Source organism: Geotrypetes seraphini, chromosome 15, assembly GCF_902459505.1.
Source record: "Geotrypetes seraphini chromosome 15, aGeoSer1.1, whole genome shotgun sequence".
Taxonomy (NCBI): domain Eukaryota; kingdom Metazoa; phylum Chordata; class Amphibia; order Gymnophiona; family Dermophiidae; genus Geotrypetes; species Geotrypetes seraphini.
This window is the reverse complement of record NC_047098.1, coordinates 13,679,843-13,698,112: the sequence shown is the minus strand read 5'-3', so window position 1 is coordinate 13,698,112 and position 18,270 is coordinate 13,679,843. Positions and strand designations below refer to the sequence as shown.

The following is an 18,270-nucleotide window of genomic DNA, read 5'->3' as shown; positions in this document are numbered from 1 at the left end:
ACTCCAGTTCCAATGTTGTGGTGTATAGGTGGGTACAGTAAGTTTTGAGTGGGTTTTGGAGGGTTCACCATACAATATAAGCAAGATAAAGTGACATCTGTAGCTGGGATTTTTTTAATGTGAAATTCACTACAGTACTTCTTAGAGGAGCCTCCTCTGCTATGCTCAGCTGTCTGATCAGTTTGCTAAGAATGCACGCTGCCTAGACAAAAACTTGCTTTTGTGCATTTTTCATGTGGACGTCTTTATATTTGAGAATAGCCAAAAAGATAGATGTACTAAGCATCAATATATCTACATCGGTCATTAAAAAAAAAGATAGACGACTTGCTATTTTGAGAATGGACATTTTCTCTACTGGATTTCTGGACGTCTTTCCCAAAACATTCATACTCAGACTTAGACGGCCTATTGAAAATGCCCTTCTATAACTCCGTTCTACTGTTTCAGCATTTTCTCTATCCCTGCCCAACCTGAAGGATTGGAAGCCTGAGGCCGGAAACAGCCCAATCCCATTGGCATGACAGAGCACAGCACTACTACTAACTCAATGGACTGGTTCTCTCTTCAATTACTAAAACAGTGCGCCACAGTCTCAAGGAAGGCAAACAAAATGTTGGGCATCATTAAGAAGGGTATCACGACCAGGACGAAGGAAGTCATCCTGCCACTGTATCGGGCAATGGTGCACACGCACCTGGAGTACTGTGTCCAGTACTGGTCGCCGTACCTCAAGAAGGACATGGCGGTACTTGAGAGAGTCCAGAGAAGAGCAACTAAGCTAATAAAGGGTATGGAGGATCTTTCATATATTGACAGACTGAAAAAGCTGGGGCTTTTCTCCCTGGAAAAGCGGAGACTTAGAGAAGACATGATAGAAACCTTCAAGATCATGAAGGGCATAGAAAGAGTAGATAGGGACAGATTTTTCAAATTATGGGGAACCACAAGTATAAGGGGGCACTCAGAGAAATTGAAAGGGGGAAGGTTTAGAACAAACGTCAGGAAGTTCTTTTTCACCCAGAGGGTGGTGGATACATGGAACGCGCTACCGGAGGATGTGATAAGCAGGAGCATGCTACAGGGCTTCAAAGAAGGTCTGGACAGGTACCTGGAAAACAAAGGGATTGAGGGGTACAGATAGGAGTAGAGGTAGGTTATAGGGATAGGATTAGAGGCAGTTACAAAATTAAGTCAGGGACACTGTTCAGGCAATTAGGCCTGATGGGCCGCCGCGGGAGCGGACCGTGGGCAGGATGGACCTCTGGCCTGCCTCGGCGGAGGCAACTTCTTATGTTCTTAAGGAAAGGTTTTCTTGTAGCAAAAATATTCAGCTTCTCATATCTAAAATGTCTCTTAAAAGATTCATTTTGTAGTCATAATGATTTCAGACATATTCAGCAATTTGTCTATGGATTTCTACCTGGTAAAGGCAAGAAACTGCAGAAGAATTTCATTGCACTGCAGATAATCCGCCTCTTCCCTCTGAGCATTAAAATTCACTGGATCCGAAGGGTCAATTATTTCAGCTGGTTCATTATTGCTGTCCAGGATTGCAGGGAATCCGACAGAGTGTAGCCGGGCCAAAGATGCACGACTGAGAAGAGAGTTAGTGCTGCAAAAGAAATACATTTGTCTTTTTGGAACTTCTTTGGTCGTTTCTTTGCCAAAACATTACTGCATTGCAACATTTTCCTGATCTTTTCATAAAAACCATAGGCTTCAAAATGGAAGAACAGTTGGTAGGACACAGTTTTCACCAAATATCAGTAAAAGACATTATAACCCCACCAGACTGTATAATCTGATGGTTCTTATATCATCTAGTTTGATAATACAGCAGCATTCAAATGGGCACTTACCTATTCCCTTCCTTCACAGTGACTAGACAAAATAACTTTTTACCCAAGGCTACTGAAGCGGAAAACTCACTGCCCATTTACTGAAATGTCTGGAAAATATGGTGTACTCTCAAAATCCTAGATACATGTAATGTAATTTATTTCTTATATACCGCTACATCCGTTAGGTTCTAAGCGGTTTGAAGAAAATATACATTAAGATTATAAATGAGAAGTAAGAAGGTACTTAAAAAATTCCCTTACTGTCCCGAAGGCTCACAATCTAACTAAAGTACCTGGAAATTAATAAAGAAGAGAAAATAAAGATGGTTGAAAAAAGAAAAATTCTATGTGAACTTATAGGATGGAAATTAAATTGACAGTGAAGAACTGTATGAAAAATACATATGGAATTCAGTTAGAGAGGGTAGGTTACAATCTATTTATGGTACAGTGGTGCCTCACACAACGAACTTAATCCGTTCCAGGAGCAAGTTTGTTATGTGAAACGTTCGTTGTGTGAAACGCGTTTTCCCATAACAATACATGTTAAAAAAAATAATTCGTTCTGTAGCATAAAATATGCTAAGATGACATAAAAAAAGATAAATTTTTGGTTATTATTTTTATTTAGATACATCTAAAAACATAATTGTTTTTTAAAACAACACACATTTTTTAAATTTAAAGACAGACTAAGTAGAGTCTAATTTTACAGTGAGAGGGCAGAGTCTCAGCGGCAAAAACTGGGACTTAACTGTTCATTTTTTTTTTTTTCTACCGTGTTTCCCCGATGATAAGGCAGGGCCATCAAATAAGACAGCCCCCCCTTTTTAGAAAAAAATGTAAAATAAGGCACCCCCCCGCAAATAAGCCACCCACCGATACCTGCGCTTACCCGAATCGGGTGGTACGGTGGGTGACTCCGTGTGGTCCCTGGCACCCCCGACACGATCGGGGCAAGAGGGAGCTCAAGCCCTCTTGCCCCCCCGACTCCCCGACACGATCGGGGCAAGAGGGAGCTCAAGCCCTCTTGCCCCCCCCCCGACTCCCCGACACGATCGGGGCAAGAGGGAGCTCAAGCCCTCTTGCCCCCCCGACTCCCCGACACGATCGGGGCAAGAGGGAGCTCAAGCCCTCTTGCCCCCCCGACTCCCCGACACGATCGGGGCAAAAGGGAGCTCAAGCCCTCTTGCCCCCCCGACTCCCCAACTCCCCGACAATATCGGGCCAGGAGGGAGCCCAAGTCCTCCTGGCCACGGCGACCCCCTAACCCCACCCTGCACTACATTACGGGCAGGAGGGATCCCAGGCCCTCCTGCCCTCGACGCAAACCCCCCCTCCCCCCAACGACCGCCCCCCCCCCAAGAACCTCCGATCGCCCCCCCAGCCGACCCGCGACCCCCCTGGCCGACCCCCACGACACCCCCAACCCCCTTCCCCGTACCTTTCTGTAGTTGGCCGGACAGACGGGAGCCAAACCCGCCTGTCCGGCAGGCAGCCATCGACGGAATGAGGCCGGATTGGCCCATCCGTCCCAAAGCTCCGCCTACTGGTGGGGCCTAAGGCGCCTGGGCCAATCAGAATAGGCCCGGGAGCCTTAGGTCCCTCCTGGGGGCAGGGCCTGAGGCACATGGTCGGGTTGGGCCCATGTGCCTCAGGCCCCGCCCCCAGGAGGGACCTAAGGCTCCCGGGCCTATTCTGATTGGCCCAGGCGCCTTAGGCCCCACCAGTAGGCGGAGCTTTGGGACGGATGGGCCAATCCGGCCTCATTCTGTCGTTGGCTGCCTGCCGGACAGGCGGGTTTGGCTCCCGTCTGTCCGGCCAACTACAGAAAGGTACGGGGAAGGGGGTTGGGGGTGTCGTGGGGGTCGGCCAGGGGGGTCGCGGGTCGGCTGGGGGGGCGGTCGGAGGTTCTTGGGGGGGGGGCGGTCGTTGGGGGGAGGGGGGGTTTGCGTCGAGGGCAGGAGGGCCTGGGATCCCTCCTGCCCGTAATGTAGTGCAGGGTGGGGTTAGGGGGTCGCCGTGGCCAGGAGGACTTGGGCTCCCTCCTGGCCCGATATTGTGTGGGGAGTTGGGGAATCGGCGGGGCAAGAGGGCTTGGGATCCTTTTTGCCCCGATCGTGTCGGGGAGTCGGGGGGGGGGGGCAAGAGGGAACCAGGCGGAGAGAGGGCAGTTAAGCGCAGTGCCTGCGCGGAAGGATGCAGCTCGGGCGACTTCGTTGTGTGAAACGAAGTTCGTTGTACGGATCAAGACATAAAGTTCGTTGTGCGCAGCGTTCGCTGTGCGAGGCGTCCGTTATGCGAGGCACCACTGTATTTGTTTAATTGGAAGGTGTTAAGGTGGGTCATTTGGGGGAAGGTTATCTGAAGGTAGGTGAATCTTCTGGAGGTAAAAGAGGAGGGGTTAAGATATTTGGATGAATTTTTTGAAAAGCAGGGTTTTGATTTCTTTTCTGAATGTTTTGAAGTTGTCTGATATTGTCATAAGATTGGAGATGGAATGGTTGATTTTTGCTGCTTGTGTTGCCAGAAGGTTGTCAAACATTTTCTTGCGTTGTTTAAAATGATTAATTTTCTCTGGCGTTTTGACACAAACTTACATCTAATAGAAATGATTAACTGAGAGAATGTAGCTTATCTTTTTAAAGCATTTACCGATTCCTCTTCACTATAGCTAACTTGCCAATATATTTTTCACAGTCTAAAAACAACAAAGAGAGGGAGAACTTATTTATATCCTTAAAATATTATCTAAATACAATTTTGAAAGTGAGTCCTCAGCCTAAAGCAGTGTTCTATGTGTGGAAACTGATGCTTGTTAAACTGTACCTATGATATGTGTGTAGCTACCAGAACAGAGAGGAGACATTTCTGGAATAGAATTACGGGAGGGTTTGCATTTATATGCATATTTTTGAAAATACATACGCATGTGCACAAAATAACCTAGATAATGTGTGCATGCCAAACAGTAAGTGTAAATATAAGTGCATAAATTTCTTTCATTTTTAAAAAGGAAGTATGGGCTAGATTCTGTAACCGGTACCGAAGTCAGTGGCCGCTTGATCGCCTCTCAATCATTTGAGGGCACCGGTTACAGAATTGTGCCTATTCAGTCAAGATAGGTGGCTGAAATATAGGCCCGGAAAACTCTGGCCTACATTTCAGCCGCTTATCTTTGCCGCTAGCCTGCAACAGCCGATCGTGATAGAGGAATTGGCCCCTCCCCATCAGCTGAGCGGCAGAGACTCTTCAAAGCTGTGTTCTGTAACCAGCACCCAAGTCAGATTGCCTGTCAATTATTCTAGGGCGCTGATTACAGAATCGTGGCTTTGGGAAGTCCCTACTGCTCAGCTGATTGAGGGGGGGGGGGAGGAATTCCCCAGCTGCAATCAGCTGAGCAGCCAAAGCAGAGAACATCTGAACCCCACCACAAGTCAGCCGGCAGAAGGGATGCCCACTCCCTCCTGCTGGTGCCCCGCCCCAAACATCCCCACCTCCCCGAAATACACCCAGACTCCCGTACCTTTTTCTGAAACGCCGGCCAGAGGAATGTCTACTCCCTCTGGCCGGCAGGCCCACCTTTTCAGAATGGTGAGCCTTCCCCTTCCTGGTGAATCCTGGAATGCACCAGAGAGGGGCCAAAGGCCCTGATTGTCCCAGGTGCCTAAGGCCCCTCTCGTAGGAGGGGCTTTGGCACCTGGAGCAATCATAGTCTTAGGCCTCATTCCCAGTGCATTAAGGGATGCACTAGGAGTAACCTAAGACTCTGATTGGACAGATCTCTAAGGCCCCTTGTATGGAAGGGGCCTTAGGCACCTAGGCCAATCAAGGCCTTAGGCCCCTTCCTGATGCATCGCCCGCCAGAGAGAGTGGGCATCCGTCTGGCCAGCCTTCCAGAAAAATGTACGGGGGAGGTCTGGGTGGATTTTGAGGGGGCGCTGGCAGGATGGAGTGAGCATGCCTCCTGCCAGGGGGTGGCAGCAGGAGGGATTGGGAATCCCTCCTGCCGGGGATGTTAGCAGGGGCTGCCGGCAAGAGGGAGTGGGCATCCTTCCTGCTGGTCGACTTGCAGTAGGGTTCGAGGGTTCCCATCAATGGTCGTTCAGTCAATCGTGGCAGGTGAATTCCCCCTCTCCCCCATCAGCTGTGTAGTAGGGTCTTCTCAAAGCTGTGATTCTGTAACTAGCGCCCTAGAATGATTAACAGGCAATTCGACTTGGGTGCCGGTTATAGAATTGCGGCTTTTGGGAATCCCTGCTGCTCAGTTGATGGGGGAATTCCCCCAACACGATCAGCTGCTACAGTCTAGCAGCAAAGATAGGCAGCTGAAATGTAGGCCAGGGTTTTCCAGGCCTGCATTTCAGTCTCCTATCTTGGCGTGATTTGTGGCTGGGTAGCCGCTTTAGCCCACCTAACGCCACTTCTGGCCTTGGCCACGCCTACTTTAAGGTTCCACAGCCTAAAGTGGCTACCTACCCGCGATTCCAGTGGCCATTTCAGCTGCCTTTTATTTAGGCGTCAACACTGCCATTTCTCACTGCATTTTTCAATTACTTAGACATCGGCAGGGCGCCCACCGACACCTAAATTTAGGCGCTGGTTATAGAATTTCCCCCTATGTACCTACTGTCAATATGAAAATTTGCCATATCTGTACAAAAAAATAGTGCACACAGTATTTATCTGTGCACTTAGTTATAAAATTACCTCTAAAGTGCTGTAAAACATAGCTTTGAAATGTCAGGTTAAGAAAATATAAAGTTCAATTTCTTCTCTTATGTATACTAAAAATCTGTTATTAAAAAAATGATACAGAATATTACCTGCAAACTTACTGCATATAATTTATAACCAGCGAGCAAATGTCAATCATAGATTTTTCTGACAGAATATTACCCTCCTTAAATGTCAAGATATCATCAGAATGGAAAACCTCTGAGTAACGTGAGGCATGTTTATGTAATGCAATCTAGTAATTTAAAGGGAAATGGATTACACAAAGTAACTCGATGTGCCATTCATAAGCGATCACTGGGTGCTTCTCTCCTATTACATAAAATTGGCCTTATGCAGCAAGGTGCTTGATTGGTGTGCCTTCTACCTCGACTCCAGGTCCTTTTCTCTCTCTTTTTGGTTCTATGCTATCTACTTTCCATAAATTATCTTACATGAAGAAGGATAAGGTACTTCTCGAAAGGGTCCAGAAAAGAGCAACTAAAATGGTTAAAGGGCTGGAGGAGTTGCCGTTACAGTGAGAGACTGGAGAAACTGGGCCTCTTCTCCCTTGAAAAGAGAAGACTGAGAGGGGACATGATCGAAACATTCAAGATACTGAAGAGAATAGACTTAGTAGATAAATACAGATTGTTCACCCTCTCCAAGGTAGGGAGAACGAGAGGGCACTCTCTAAAGCTGAAAGGGAATAGATTCCGTACAAACGTAAGGAAGTTCTTCTTCACCTAGAGAGTAGTAGAAAACTGGAACGCTCTTCCGGAGTCTGTTATAGGGGAAACACCCTCCAGGGATTCAAGACAAAGTTGGACAGGTTCCTGCTAAACTGGAACGTAAGCAGGTGAGGCTTGGCTAATTTAGAGCACTGGTCTTTGACCTGGGGGCTGCTGCTTGAGCGGACTGCTGTGCAGGATGGACCTCTGGCTTGACCCAGCAGCGGCATTTCTTATGTTCTTATTTCTCCCTGCACTATTTAATCTTTCATTAGTCCAGGTAATTTTTTAAAAATAAAACAAAAACATAAAGGAAAGAAAATACCTTTTTGATTGGACTAACTTAATGGAGTTTATGATTTGCTTTTGAAAGTAACCCCCGAGGAAGGCATTTTGTTTTGCCGAAACATGGCCCATGTTGGGTCATTTGTATTTTATACATTATTTGATTTTTATCTTGTGGTTCACCTGCAACTGTACACACCCTTTGTAAATTGTTTTTAAGTTATTTGGATGCTTATTAAACTACAAACTGGTACATTCGATCTTCTGTTCCACAATCTTTTTTGTTGTTTTCTGCTTCATTTCTTTTGTAGAACCTTTTGGTGCTATTTGGATTTTGTTGTTATTCCATTATTAACATCAATGTTGAATCAGAGCTTGGAGAAAGGCGTAGTTCCTAGTTCTTGGAAACACATTGTAGTGACTTCAATTTTGAAACACATACCATGATTGATTAACCACCCTTATACTTCCTCCAGACATAATTGCAGTAGTTATATCTAATCTCTTTGAGTAGGAAACACTATCAGTAGATCTTCTGCATACATATAAGAATTAATACCCAGAGTAGGTATTAACTTCAATAATGAGCTAACATAGATGTTAAATAAAATAAGTGAAAGGGATGAACCCTGAAGAACACCGCACGGTATCCTACAGATATCTGATTTATGATTATCATGTATTACAGAGAAGGACCGTTCAGTTAGAAAACTATCTAACCAAGATAAAACGATCCCTCCAATTCCTACCTTTTTCAGTAAACTAATCAATATTGTAGAATCTACCATATCAAATGATGATTTTATATCTAACAAAACCACCAAAATGATATCTCCCTTATCTAATTCTTGTCTGAGGCCACTCAACATTTCCAGCATTGTTTCAATATTATAACATTTCCTATAGACCAATGTCGGTCCTCGAGGGCCGCAATCCAGTCGGGTTTTCAGGATTTCCCCAATGAATATGCATGAGATCTATTAGCATACAATGAAAGCAGTGCATGCAAATAGACCTCATGTATATTCATTGGGGAAATCCTGAAAATCCGACTGGACTGCGGCCCTCGAGGACCGACATTGGACACCCCTGCTATAGACTGATTGTTGTTGATGTAGAAGAACATTTTCTGCAACAAACTCAACTAACTGTTTGGTAACCACCTTCTCTATCAATTTTGTACATAAAGGCAAATTTGAAATAAGGTCATTCTATGTTAAGTAGACCAGGAGCCAACGTTCAACCCCCTTGAAATCCAACCAAATTACAATAAAGAATATTGCCACTGTGCTGTGATAGTTGCAAGTCAGAACATGTTCAGAAAAGCTGCATCTATCAGACATACTACTACAGCTATGAATACATTCTTGAGAATCACATGATTATGTGTTTGGGCTTGCACTTAGTAAGTAGTTTGTGCAAGCCAATGCATGTTTTGACTGTCATCTTGCAAAAGTGCACAGTAAGTTTGTCAAACGCTGAGCATAGTACAAGGCGAATACTTGTGGTTGGCAAAGCTTGGTTATGAGTTTTCAGATCAATATAGTTCCACTGCACATTTACAATGAAGGTCCAATGACCCTTCAACATAACATGTTTACGCAAGCAAATAATGCTTATCTTTAAACCATCAATTCTCACCAAAGAAAGGTCGGGTCCAAGATGAAACAGGATAGCTTCTGTAGCAAAAACATGCTCTTTCAAATGATATAAAAACAAAACCAAAAAAACCCTACACATTTGAGATATTTGAATATGAAAAACTGTGAAAATTTGCATAAATGCATAAAGCCATATGACTGTAAAAGCTCATATTGCAAATCTTGGAAGTACCTCATTGTACATGTCTGCTGGTAAAGTTGTACCCTCAGCTGACTTACCTACAAGAAGCAGTATGGAGCCAAACTTTGCCAAAAATTTTCGCTTGTGAATTTTTTTGCCTACTTTGCTGACCTGTAGAAATGGAAGCATGTTCGCAAAAGATTTCAATCTTGGCACAGAAACTTGCCCTAAGGTGTTATTCCAAACTGCAAAATGTCAGACTCCTTGGTAGTTTCCTTCTGCCGCAGTGCTTAAGCAAAGTTGGCATTTTAGGTCACACGAGGCATGGAATTGGATTGATTTCTTTTGTTCAACCACCCCTAGTTCCTGACCAAATTGAGATAGATCCAAAAATTTTTGCAGAGTTTCATTTGAGACCCTACACAACACCTCTGTAAAATTTGGTTGGATTTCAAGGGGGGGGGTCGAGCGTGGGTGATTTTCAGTATCGGTCCACTTGACATGGATTGACCCAATAGGTCTATAATTTTTGAGTTTCAATGGGTACTCGGTTGATATTTGTTAGGCTTAGGGCAGGGGTGTCAAAAGTCCCTCCTCGAGGGCTGCAATCCAGTTGGATTTTCAGGATTTCCCCAATGAATATGCATGATATCTATTAGCATACAATGAAAGCAGTGCATGCAAATAGATCTCATGCATATTCATTGGGGAAATCCTGACTGGATTGTGGTCCTCGAGGAGGGACTCTGACACCCCTGGCTTAGGGAGTACTTGGCTTGATGAAATTGAGAAACACTGGCATGGACAACCGCCCTGGCTGTTGCTGGGAGGAATCAGTTGCCTGTCTCACATTTTGTGCCTGCCCTGGACCTGCAACTCCGTTCCCCACAGCTAGACCCTTGGTAGGTTTAAATTTTGATTTTTTTTTTAGTTAGAGAAGTACTCAAGTGTAGACTCGAATATAAGCCAAAACCCCATTTTTGGGTCATTTTTTTGGCCCAAAAATCTGTTTATATTCGAGTATATACAGTACATATAAAGTCTGCCAGTATTTTGTAATACTAGAAATTCTGAAAGGGAAAACATGTCCATAGATTTTTTTTTTTTAAATTAGGTACCACATCTGTAGTATAAAGTAATTGCAGACTGCATCTAAACAGGATACGTGAAATTGTCTCCCATAAAGGCTTTTGGAATAGCCTAATAGTGGAGTGGCCTGAGAACCAGGTTTGAATTCCACTGCAGCAACTTGTGACTCTGAGCAAGTCACTTAAACCTCCATTGCCCCCAGATACAAAATAAATACCTGTTAAAATATATAAACCGATTTGATTGGAACCAGAGGAGGGTGATATATCAAAACCATGCCATTTCTCTTGTAACTGTCCCTTTAAACATTGAAAATATTAAACATTCTGTGAATTGATTTCACAAATTTGCACATTTTGAGGATGCAACTGTGCTATATTTGTTGATCAGAATCTGGGTCAAATTACTAAGGATTGTTCTAATAGGGTCAGAAGAGAAGAAATATAAAATAAAATCATTCACTCATTTTATTTTGTTGCTAATATGTTACTAAAAAGAAGCTAGTATCTAGATTCAGTAAGTGACAGTTAGTTATCTGCTCCAATATGCCTTATTCTGAATGAGACAGGGAATATTTAATCACAGTATATTTACCTTCATGAGTCTTCTGGTCTTACCTTCCTGTCTGCGTTCCCATAGCCACAACAGGGGCATGCACAGGGGAGAAAGCCAGTTCCTCCAGCTGATCCTCTTGAGAGAATTTTGGGGCCAAATCGTTTTGGCTCAGATTGGCTTCCAGATGAGTTATACTACTAGCATATGGAAGCTCCTATTAAAAGATGATCAGATTCAAATTAAAGTGAAAATTTACAAATTTAAATAAGCAAAACTCATTGGTCTTTATGCCAATTGACCTATCAAATCAGAGTTTATTAAGCAAGACCACAGAGACCCAAGACTAATACTTCTTCATTAAACAGTTGTGTTGGGCAGACAGACATAAAGGTCTGCTTCATTCACTCTGTCATACATACTCTGCTAAGTATCCTATTTAATTAACAAGGAAGACAGAAGTTCTAAATTGAAGAATAGATGCAATCTATTGACAAGACATAAGGATTAAGAACTCTTAAGTTTGAACCTTGCTTTGCCAGATATTCTAGGCATAGCCTTCTACAAGCTACTTTATTTCCCTGTGCCTCAATTTTGTTCAATTGCAGTTCGACGTAATAATAATAATATAATTATTCCTTCCTCATGAATCCCTTTGGCATCCTTAAGACTGATGAATCCAAAGACAAAAAAAGTGGAACAGTTTCTGGATGTTCAGGAAATGTATGGTGCAAATGTTTATTGTCCTCAACAACAAAATTAAAAACTTCTCGGGTACATAAAGTTTGTGTCAGGTTTGTAAAATAATTTCACCATATGCTTAATGCTCACAGGATTTATCATGAAACCAGACCCTACACGGGCTGTGTTTCGGCAGAACTTTGCCTTCCTCAGGAGTCCTGATTATTATTCATGACCTGAGAGTAGGTGAAATAGCTTTAGGTGTGTGACACAATTCCAAGGCACAAAGACCCCGATTACAAAAAACTTTCAGTTCAGATTATCGTAGTTCCTGACAACAAGATTTTGTAATCAGGGTCTCTGCGCCTTGGAATTGTGTCACTCACCTAACACCTAATCTCAGGTCATGAATAATCATCAGGGTCCCTGAGGAAGGCAAAGTTCTGCCGAAACACTGATAGGCTAGAGTGGCTTCAACAGCAACTTCAGTAATTGGAACGTAAGGACAGTGCCGAGTGGACTTCTACGGTCTATGTTCCATAAATGCCAAAGAAAGACTATGATCAAGTATTTTATATCATGTTCATTATAAGCTTAATCATGAATTGATAATGAATGTGGCTGTTAGGCAGACTGGTTGGACCGTTCAGGTCTTTATCTGCCGTCATTTACTATGTTAGATCAATATGCACAGGCAGGAACACATCACTTCCTATCTGTTTTTCTGTTAACAAATTGAGAACAGATCATTCAAAATACAAGCATTTCTTGATTTTGGTGGTTAACGTCAATAACACAACTCCTGTGCTGTGATTTGAGTGGAATCCAAATTGAGTGGGATGGAGACAAGAGTGTTGTCCAATGTAGGCAGAGAGTTGTTTGCTGACATGTGTTTTCAAGAAGTTTGGTTAGTACTGGGATTCCCGATATGAATCTGTAATCTGAGGTGTTAACCCTTTCAGGACCATAAGGATCGTAGGCCAATTTTTGTGGTTTTGACGACATTTTTATGGTAAAAAGGGCTTGCAGATGCCAAAAAATTGATTTTTTTTGTGAAATATCATTATTTTTATTTAAAAAAATCACACTTCTGGCTTATGGGCAGTGTGGCAAGTGAATCTTCTCGTCAATCTGGCAACGACGCTAATGAATGAATGTCGGAACCAGTTTGTTTACATAAAGGCAGTATCATATGGAATCCGTACATATCAAATTTAGAACTGTAGACTATCCCAATCAAAATTGATAGGATTTTAAAGTTATGGGACAAATATGTCCCTTGGTCCTGAAAGGGTTAAGAGAGGTTTACGAGCTGGGCTTTGGGGATCGACGTGAGAGCAATTTGCCCCATTTGGGATGGTAATTGATCGCAGTGAAGAAGACTGTTTAAGAGTTTTGTTAGCCATTCCATGATGTGGGTCAGAGGCTACACGGTTGGGGCATCGGTCGAGTATACTCCTGCAAGTGGACAGTTTTTTCAAGAGAGTAACAGTGGTTGTTTGGAATAATCAGTGCCAAAATTTGATTATTGACCCCCTAAATTTCTTAAATTAAGCATCAAATTAGCTGCATACCTGTTACTGTGTGAAACCCTCCCCCCCCCCACCCCCAAATTAACATTCAGAGTAAAGGAACTTTCAAAATGAATAAAATAACAGAAAGCTGATACTTACAGCATGAGAGTGTTGATATGCCATGGGAGATGGAAGCAGCTGACTTGGAATGTGCTGCTGCGGTAGTGTTGCAGTTGAGTGGCTTATGGTTGGATAGCGAGGAGATGTGGATAGCTGAGATATTGACAACTGAAATGAAAAACGAGTTTGATTAAGGCACTAATATCCAGCCTTGCGTTTGAGGCTCTGTGCATGAGATTTTATAAGGCAAACACCTGTTGGTGTATTACAGCTAGAATACCAAAGATGTCAAGAACCAATTAAAGCTGAATGACAAATTGATAAATGCACATAAAAACAGATGTGCCTATGCAAATCAGTGTTCGGCATATGCACTCGAATATTATAATTCATTATTTCTGCCACTTAAATTCCAACAAACAAGTATAGTTACTAATGTGTGCTACTGGTTTTGCATGCGTTAACATGGCTGCAGAGCACTACTATCTTCACCGAAAGGGTGGTCGATCATTGGAACGAGCTGCCTCAGCGGGTGATTGAGGCCAGCAGCGTGTTAGATTTCAAGAGAAAATGGGATATTCATGTGGGATCTCTAGGAGAGTAAGAATCAAGGAGTGGGTCATTGGTATGGGCAGACTCGATGGGCTATGGCCCTTTTCTGCCGTCAATTTCTATGTTTCTATGTTACTTTATCTTAAGGACCATTGTATGCAGCAGGACCTAGTTATTAACCACATGGCATTTACAGTACATGGCCTGTACTTTATTGATAAGTGAATTTGTTTTGCTGACAAGACCAGAATAGAATTGTAGGACACAGAAAAAGGAAAAGGGAATTTTTCCAAATCTTTTTCCTGCTACATTTGAGAGAGCCTGGTGGAACTGTAACTTTCAACATTATTTATACTATGAGGAGCGTTTTAGACTTTTGGCCCTTGGGGATTGGGATTTGAGTAACTTTCAACATTATTTATACTATGAGGAGCGTTTTAGACTTTTGGCCCTTGGGGATTGGGATTTGAGTAACTTTCAACATTATTTATACTATGAGGAGCGTTTTAGACTTTTGGCCCTTGGGGATTGGGATTTGAGTAACTTTCAACATTATTTATACTATGAGGAGCGTTTTAGACTTTTGGCCCTTGGGGATTGGGATTTGAGTAACTTTCAACATTATTTATACTATGAGGAGCGTTTTAGACTTTTGGCCCTTGGGGATTGGGATTTGAGCCAGACAAAAGCAGCACTCCTTGCTTGCATTGTGGACTTGTCTTAAAGAGGAGGAAGGTGATATTCAAATTTGCAGCCAATTTTCTTTGTGAGACACTGTATTTGGATGGTTATCACTTTCTAATTTCACACCCTGAATTAGAGAACTATTGTCAGGGATTGAACTGTGAAGAGAAAAGTGTCTCTTTTTCGGTGTCCTGAAACTGCAGACCATGTCAGGTGCATGACTATATACAGTAGGACACCGATTATCCAAACTCAAATTATCTGAATGTCCAATTATCTGGATTGCTTCTGTTCTTTATTGTTTAAATTTCTGTATCATAATCACAAAATAGTTTGACTTTACCTAAAGCACAAAGTTAGCACTAGGGCCCAGAAGGCACCTCCTGATCAGATGCAACAGTGGCAGTAAGCAAGCATGTCGCATAAGAATCTAAAAAAAATGCCGGAACAAAGCTCCATCACAGGTCAACCGCCACAAACCCAGGCAGACCAAAAAAACATCTTTCCAGATCAGAGTGGCCTCACTGACCTCACACCCCGACACGGGCACCAAATTTTACAACCTCAAACCACAACTACTTTTTCCTCCCAAACAGTATAACTGGCTACCAACCACTACCTTGCTACCTCCCCGCTCCCTTCACACCACTTAAATGCCCCAAGCCTGCCCAAACTCCTCACAACAGCCTTCACTATAATTCTCAACATACAGTATAACGCTCAATGTGCGTGCTCTTTTCAAAAAGGAATGGCTAATCATCCAGATTTTCCATCATCTAGACCAGTGGTTCCCAACCCTGTCCTGGAGGAACACCAGGCCAATTGGGTTTTCAGGCTAGCCCTAATGAATATGCATGAAGCAAATTTGCATGCCTATCACTTCCATCATATGCAAATCTCTCTCATGCATATTCATTAGGGCTAGCCTGAAAACCCGATTGGCCTGGTGTTCCTCCAGGACAGGGTTGGGAATCACTGATCTAGACTGCTCTCTACCGAGATTAGTCCAGATATTTGGCATCTTAATCAAAACTTAAAGGCAAAACACATTTAACAGCTTTAATAGAAGTAACTGTAAGGAATTGAACAAATCACTTTTCCACATAGTCCCCATGCAAGATGACACATTTTGTTATATCGTTCAACTAACTTCTGAATTCCTGAAGAGAAGTTTTTCAGCTGCTCCCGAAGCCAGGTGAGCACCGCTCTCTTTACTTCATCACGCTTTGTCTCTTGCTCTCTGGGTCGCATATCTCATCAATGGTGACAATTGTCTCCAGAATACTCAGATCTTCTTCACACCATCTCAGGAAATGGGTCGCAACCTCCACAAGCTGTTGCTTAAGCAGATCAGTAAGCTGTTTTGGAACCCATTATGCCGACCTTCCAAGTCATCATGCATTGTTTTAAAAGCAGATCCATAGCTGATATTCAAATTTGCAGCCAATTGAGACACCGCTAGCCGTCGGTCTTCTCTAATCAAGGCATCTGCCCTGTCAATGTGCTCTTGTGTGTGCGATGTTGATGGGTGACCAGAACAACCTTCGTTAGTTATACCTGTTCTTCCCACTTTAAACTTTTTTATCCACTCATAAACCTGTCACTGATTCATGGTGCTACGTCTATACTAAGTCAATATCCGATGATGAATTTCCACAGGTTTCACTCCCTCTGCCCATAGAAAGCGCACTACTGCACATTGTTCTTCGATGATGCAATCTTGCAATGCAGCGTCCATGTTTCTGACCTTGTGACTGCCACATGACTAAAGGCCGAGTGCTGTACTGTGAATGGACAAACTATCCAACAGGCAATGAGTACATATTTTGCATTTCATTAGCTCTGTTCTGGTTATCGCATAATTTAACAATTGCCTTTAATTTTTGATTCACCCTCATATGTATGGATATCTATCTACCAGCAGTTCATCAGAATAAAAGCACTTCTCAAATCTCAAACTCAATTTCCAGAATAAGGGCTGTGGTTTCTCTGAATGTTAGAGTGGGAAGATCCAGCCTTTGGAGGGAAAGCTGGGCTCAGGGAAGGTCTTGTCTTTGGATTATAGTCCCCAGCCATTGCACCAAGAAACTGTTAGGGGACCAGGCTTGGCTATTACATCACCTAAATTCCATCTGTTTATAAGAGTGAAGGTTCCTAGTCATTCAGGTCAGAGTACCTGACCTGAAAAGGGAAAACAAGCCCCAGAGACTGCACAGCTGCTGCATTTGTTGAAGAAAGAAGTTGAAATGGGGAACAGGCCCCTTCTCCTTAGCTATACAAGAAGAAAGAGAAAACTAGATCAATGCTTAACCAACTGATAATTTCCAAAGGAGTCAAAAGATGTGTTCCAGGGAAGAAGGAATATACTGCAAGGACTCAATGAGCAGAAGTTCAGAGAGCCTGGATTCTATATATAGAGAAAAAAATCTGACAAGGAAGGTCTCCTTTGGGACAAGCCCAAAGGAGATACACGACTAAAAGAGATAAATAATGAAGTCTACTAAGAAAAGATTTCAAAAAGGAATGCTGCCTATAAAAAACAAGTGTTACTACTGATATAGCAAATATACTTACCAGTAGCAGGTGTTCTCCGAGGACAGCAGGCATAAATTCTCACATATCATGTCATCGACGGAACCCAGTACAGACATTGCCTTGTGTACTGCCACTTTAAATCTTTAGACAGTGACTGTACTGAATGTGTGGCGGCGTCTCCCTGTCCAACTTTGGCACACAGGACTGAGAGATCAGTTAAAAAAAAAAGAAAAGAAAAATCTAAGAAGTCAGCTAGATGAAGTGTGCAGGTTGTGAGAATTTATGCCTGCTGTCCTCGGAGAAAGCATAGTTACTCACCTATAGCTGGTATCTGAGGACAGGTAGACTCATATATGGGTGACATCCCCCCAGGAGCTAAACATAGACAGAGCAAAAGTGCACCACTACTCTAAAAGTCTCTCTAGACTACCTCTAAAAATCTCTAGACTGCCTGCACTGCCTGCTAGTAAAAGAGAAAGAAATAAAAAAAGAAAAAAAGTTTTGCCTTCGATTCATAAATTTTAAGGACTTTATACAATACTGTTGTATTCCATATGGTTCTCTATTAGTGAAGCAAAGGATAATTTGGACCCCTGAAGGAATATTTCTCCGAAACACGTACCATGTTGGGTTCGTTCTCCATGTAAATGAAAGCCATTTTCTCAAGAACCTTAGTATAAAAAATTTATTTTATTGACTTTTAATAAAAATTCCTGCACCTTGTAATTCCTCTCTGCAGTCTCTTTTTGCTTTTGGTGTTCACCCATTACTGCAGACTTGTTGGATTTCTCTTTGTTTTGCAGCTGTCAATGAACTGTCAATGCCATATGGCCTAGAAGGCTAACATCTGGCATGTGAATGTGCACTTGAGGGTGTTGATTGTTTGACACAGGTAAATGAAATTGTTGGCCCTCTGTTCTGGTAGAAAAGTTCAACCTTGAACAGTATTCAGGACTGCACCTATGAAATCTAAGGTTTGAGATTACTGTAGATATGAATTTTGGTAGTTGATGGCAAATCCTAGAAGCTTGAGGAGATGAACTGTTGAGGTGATGGTATTCTGAGTTTTCTGTAGTAATGAGACCTTGATCAACCAGTTGTTTAAGTAGGGAAATAGGTGAAACACCCATGTGCAAAGGGCTGTGGCTACTACCACTAGGCACTTCCTGAAGACACAAGAAGCAG

At 42.8% G+C, this 18,270-nt stretch overlaps 1 protein-coding gene across 7 annotated transcripts in view; it reads right to left on the bottom strand.

Moving 5' to 3' along the window:
* NPHP4 (nephrocystin 4) overlaps positions 1 to 18,270 on the bottom strand; it is a 145,983-nt gene that overhangs the window by 45,869 nt on the left and 81,844 nt on the right. For all 7 annotated transcript variants that reach the window (XM_033921887.1, XM_033921888.1, XM_033921889.1 and 4 more), the window contains 3 exons: positions 13,354 to 13,482; positions 11,065 to 11,216; positions 1,424 to 1,615 (listed from right to left, as the gene is read on the bottom strand). In XM_033921887.1, the coding sequence (XP_033777778.1) occupies positions 1,424 to 1,615; positions 11,065 to 11,216; positions 13,354 to 13,482 (473 nt within the window). The remainder of the gene's footprint in view (positions 1 to 1,423; positions 1,616 to 11,064; positions 11,217 to 13,353; positions 13,483 to 18,270) is intronic.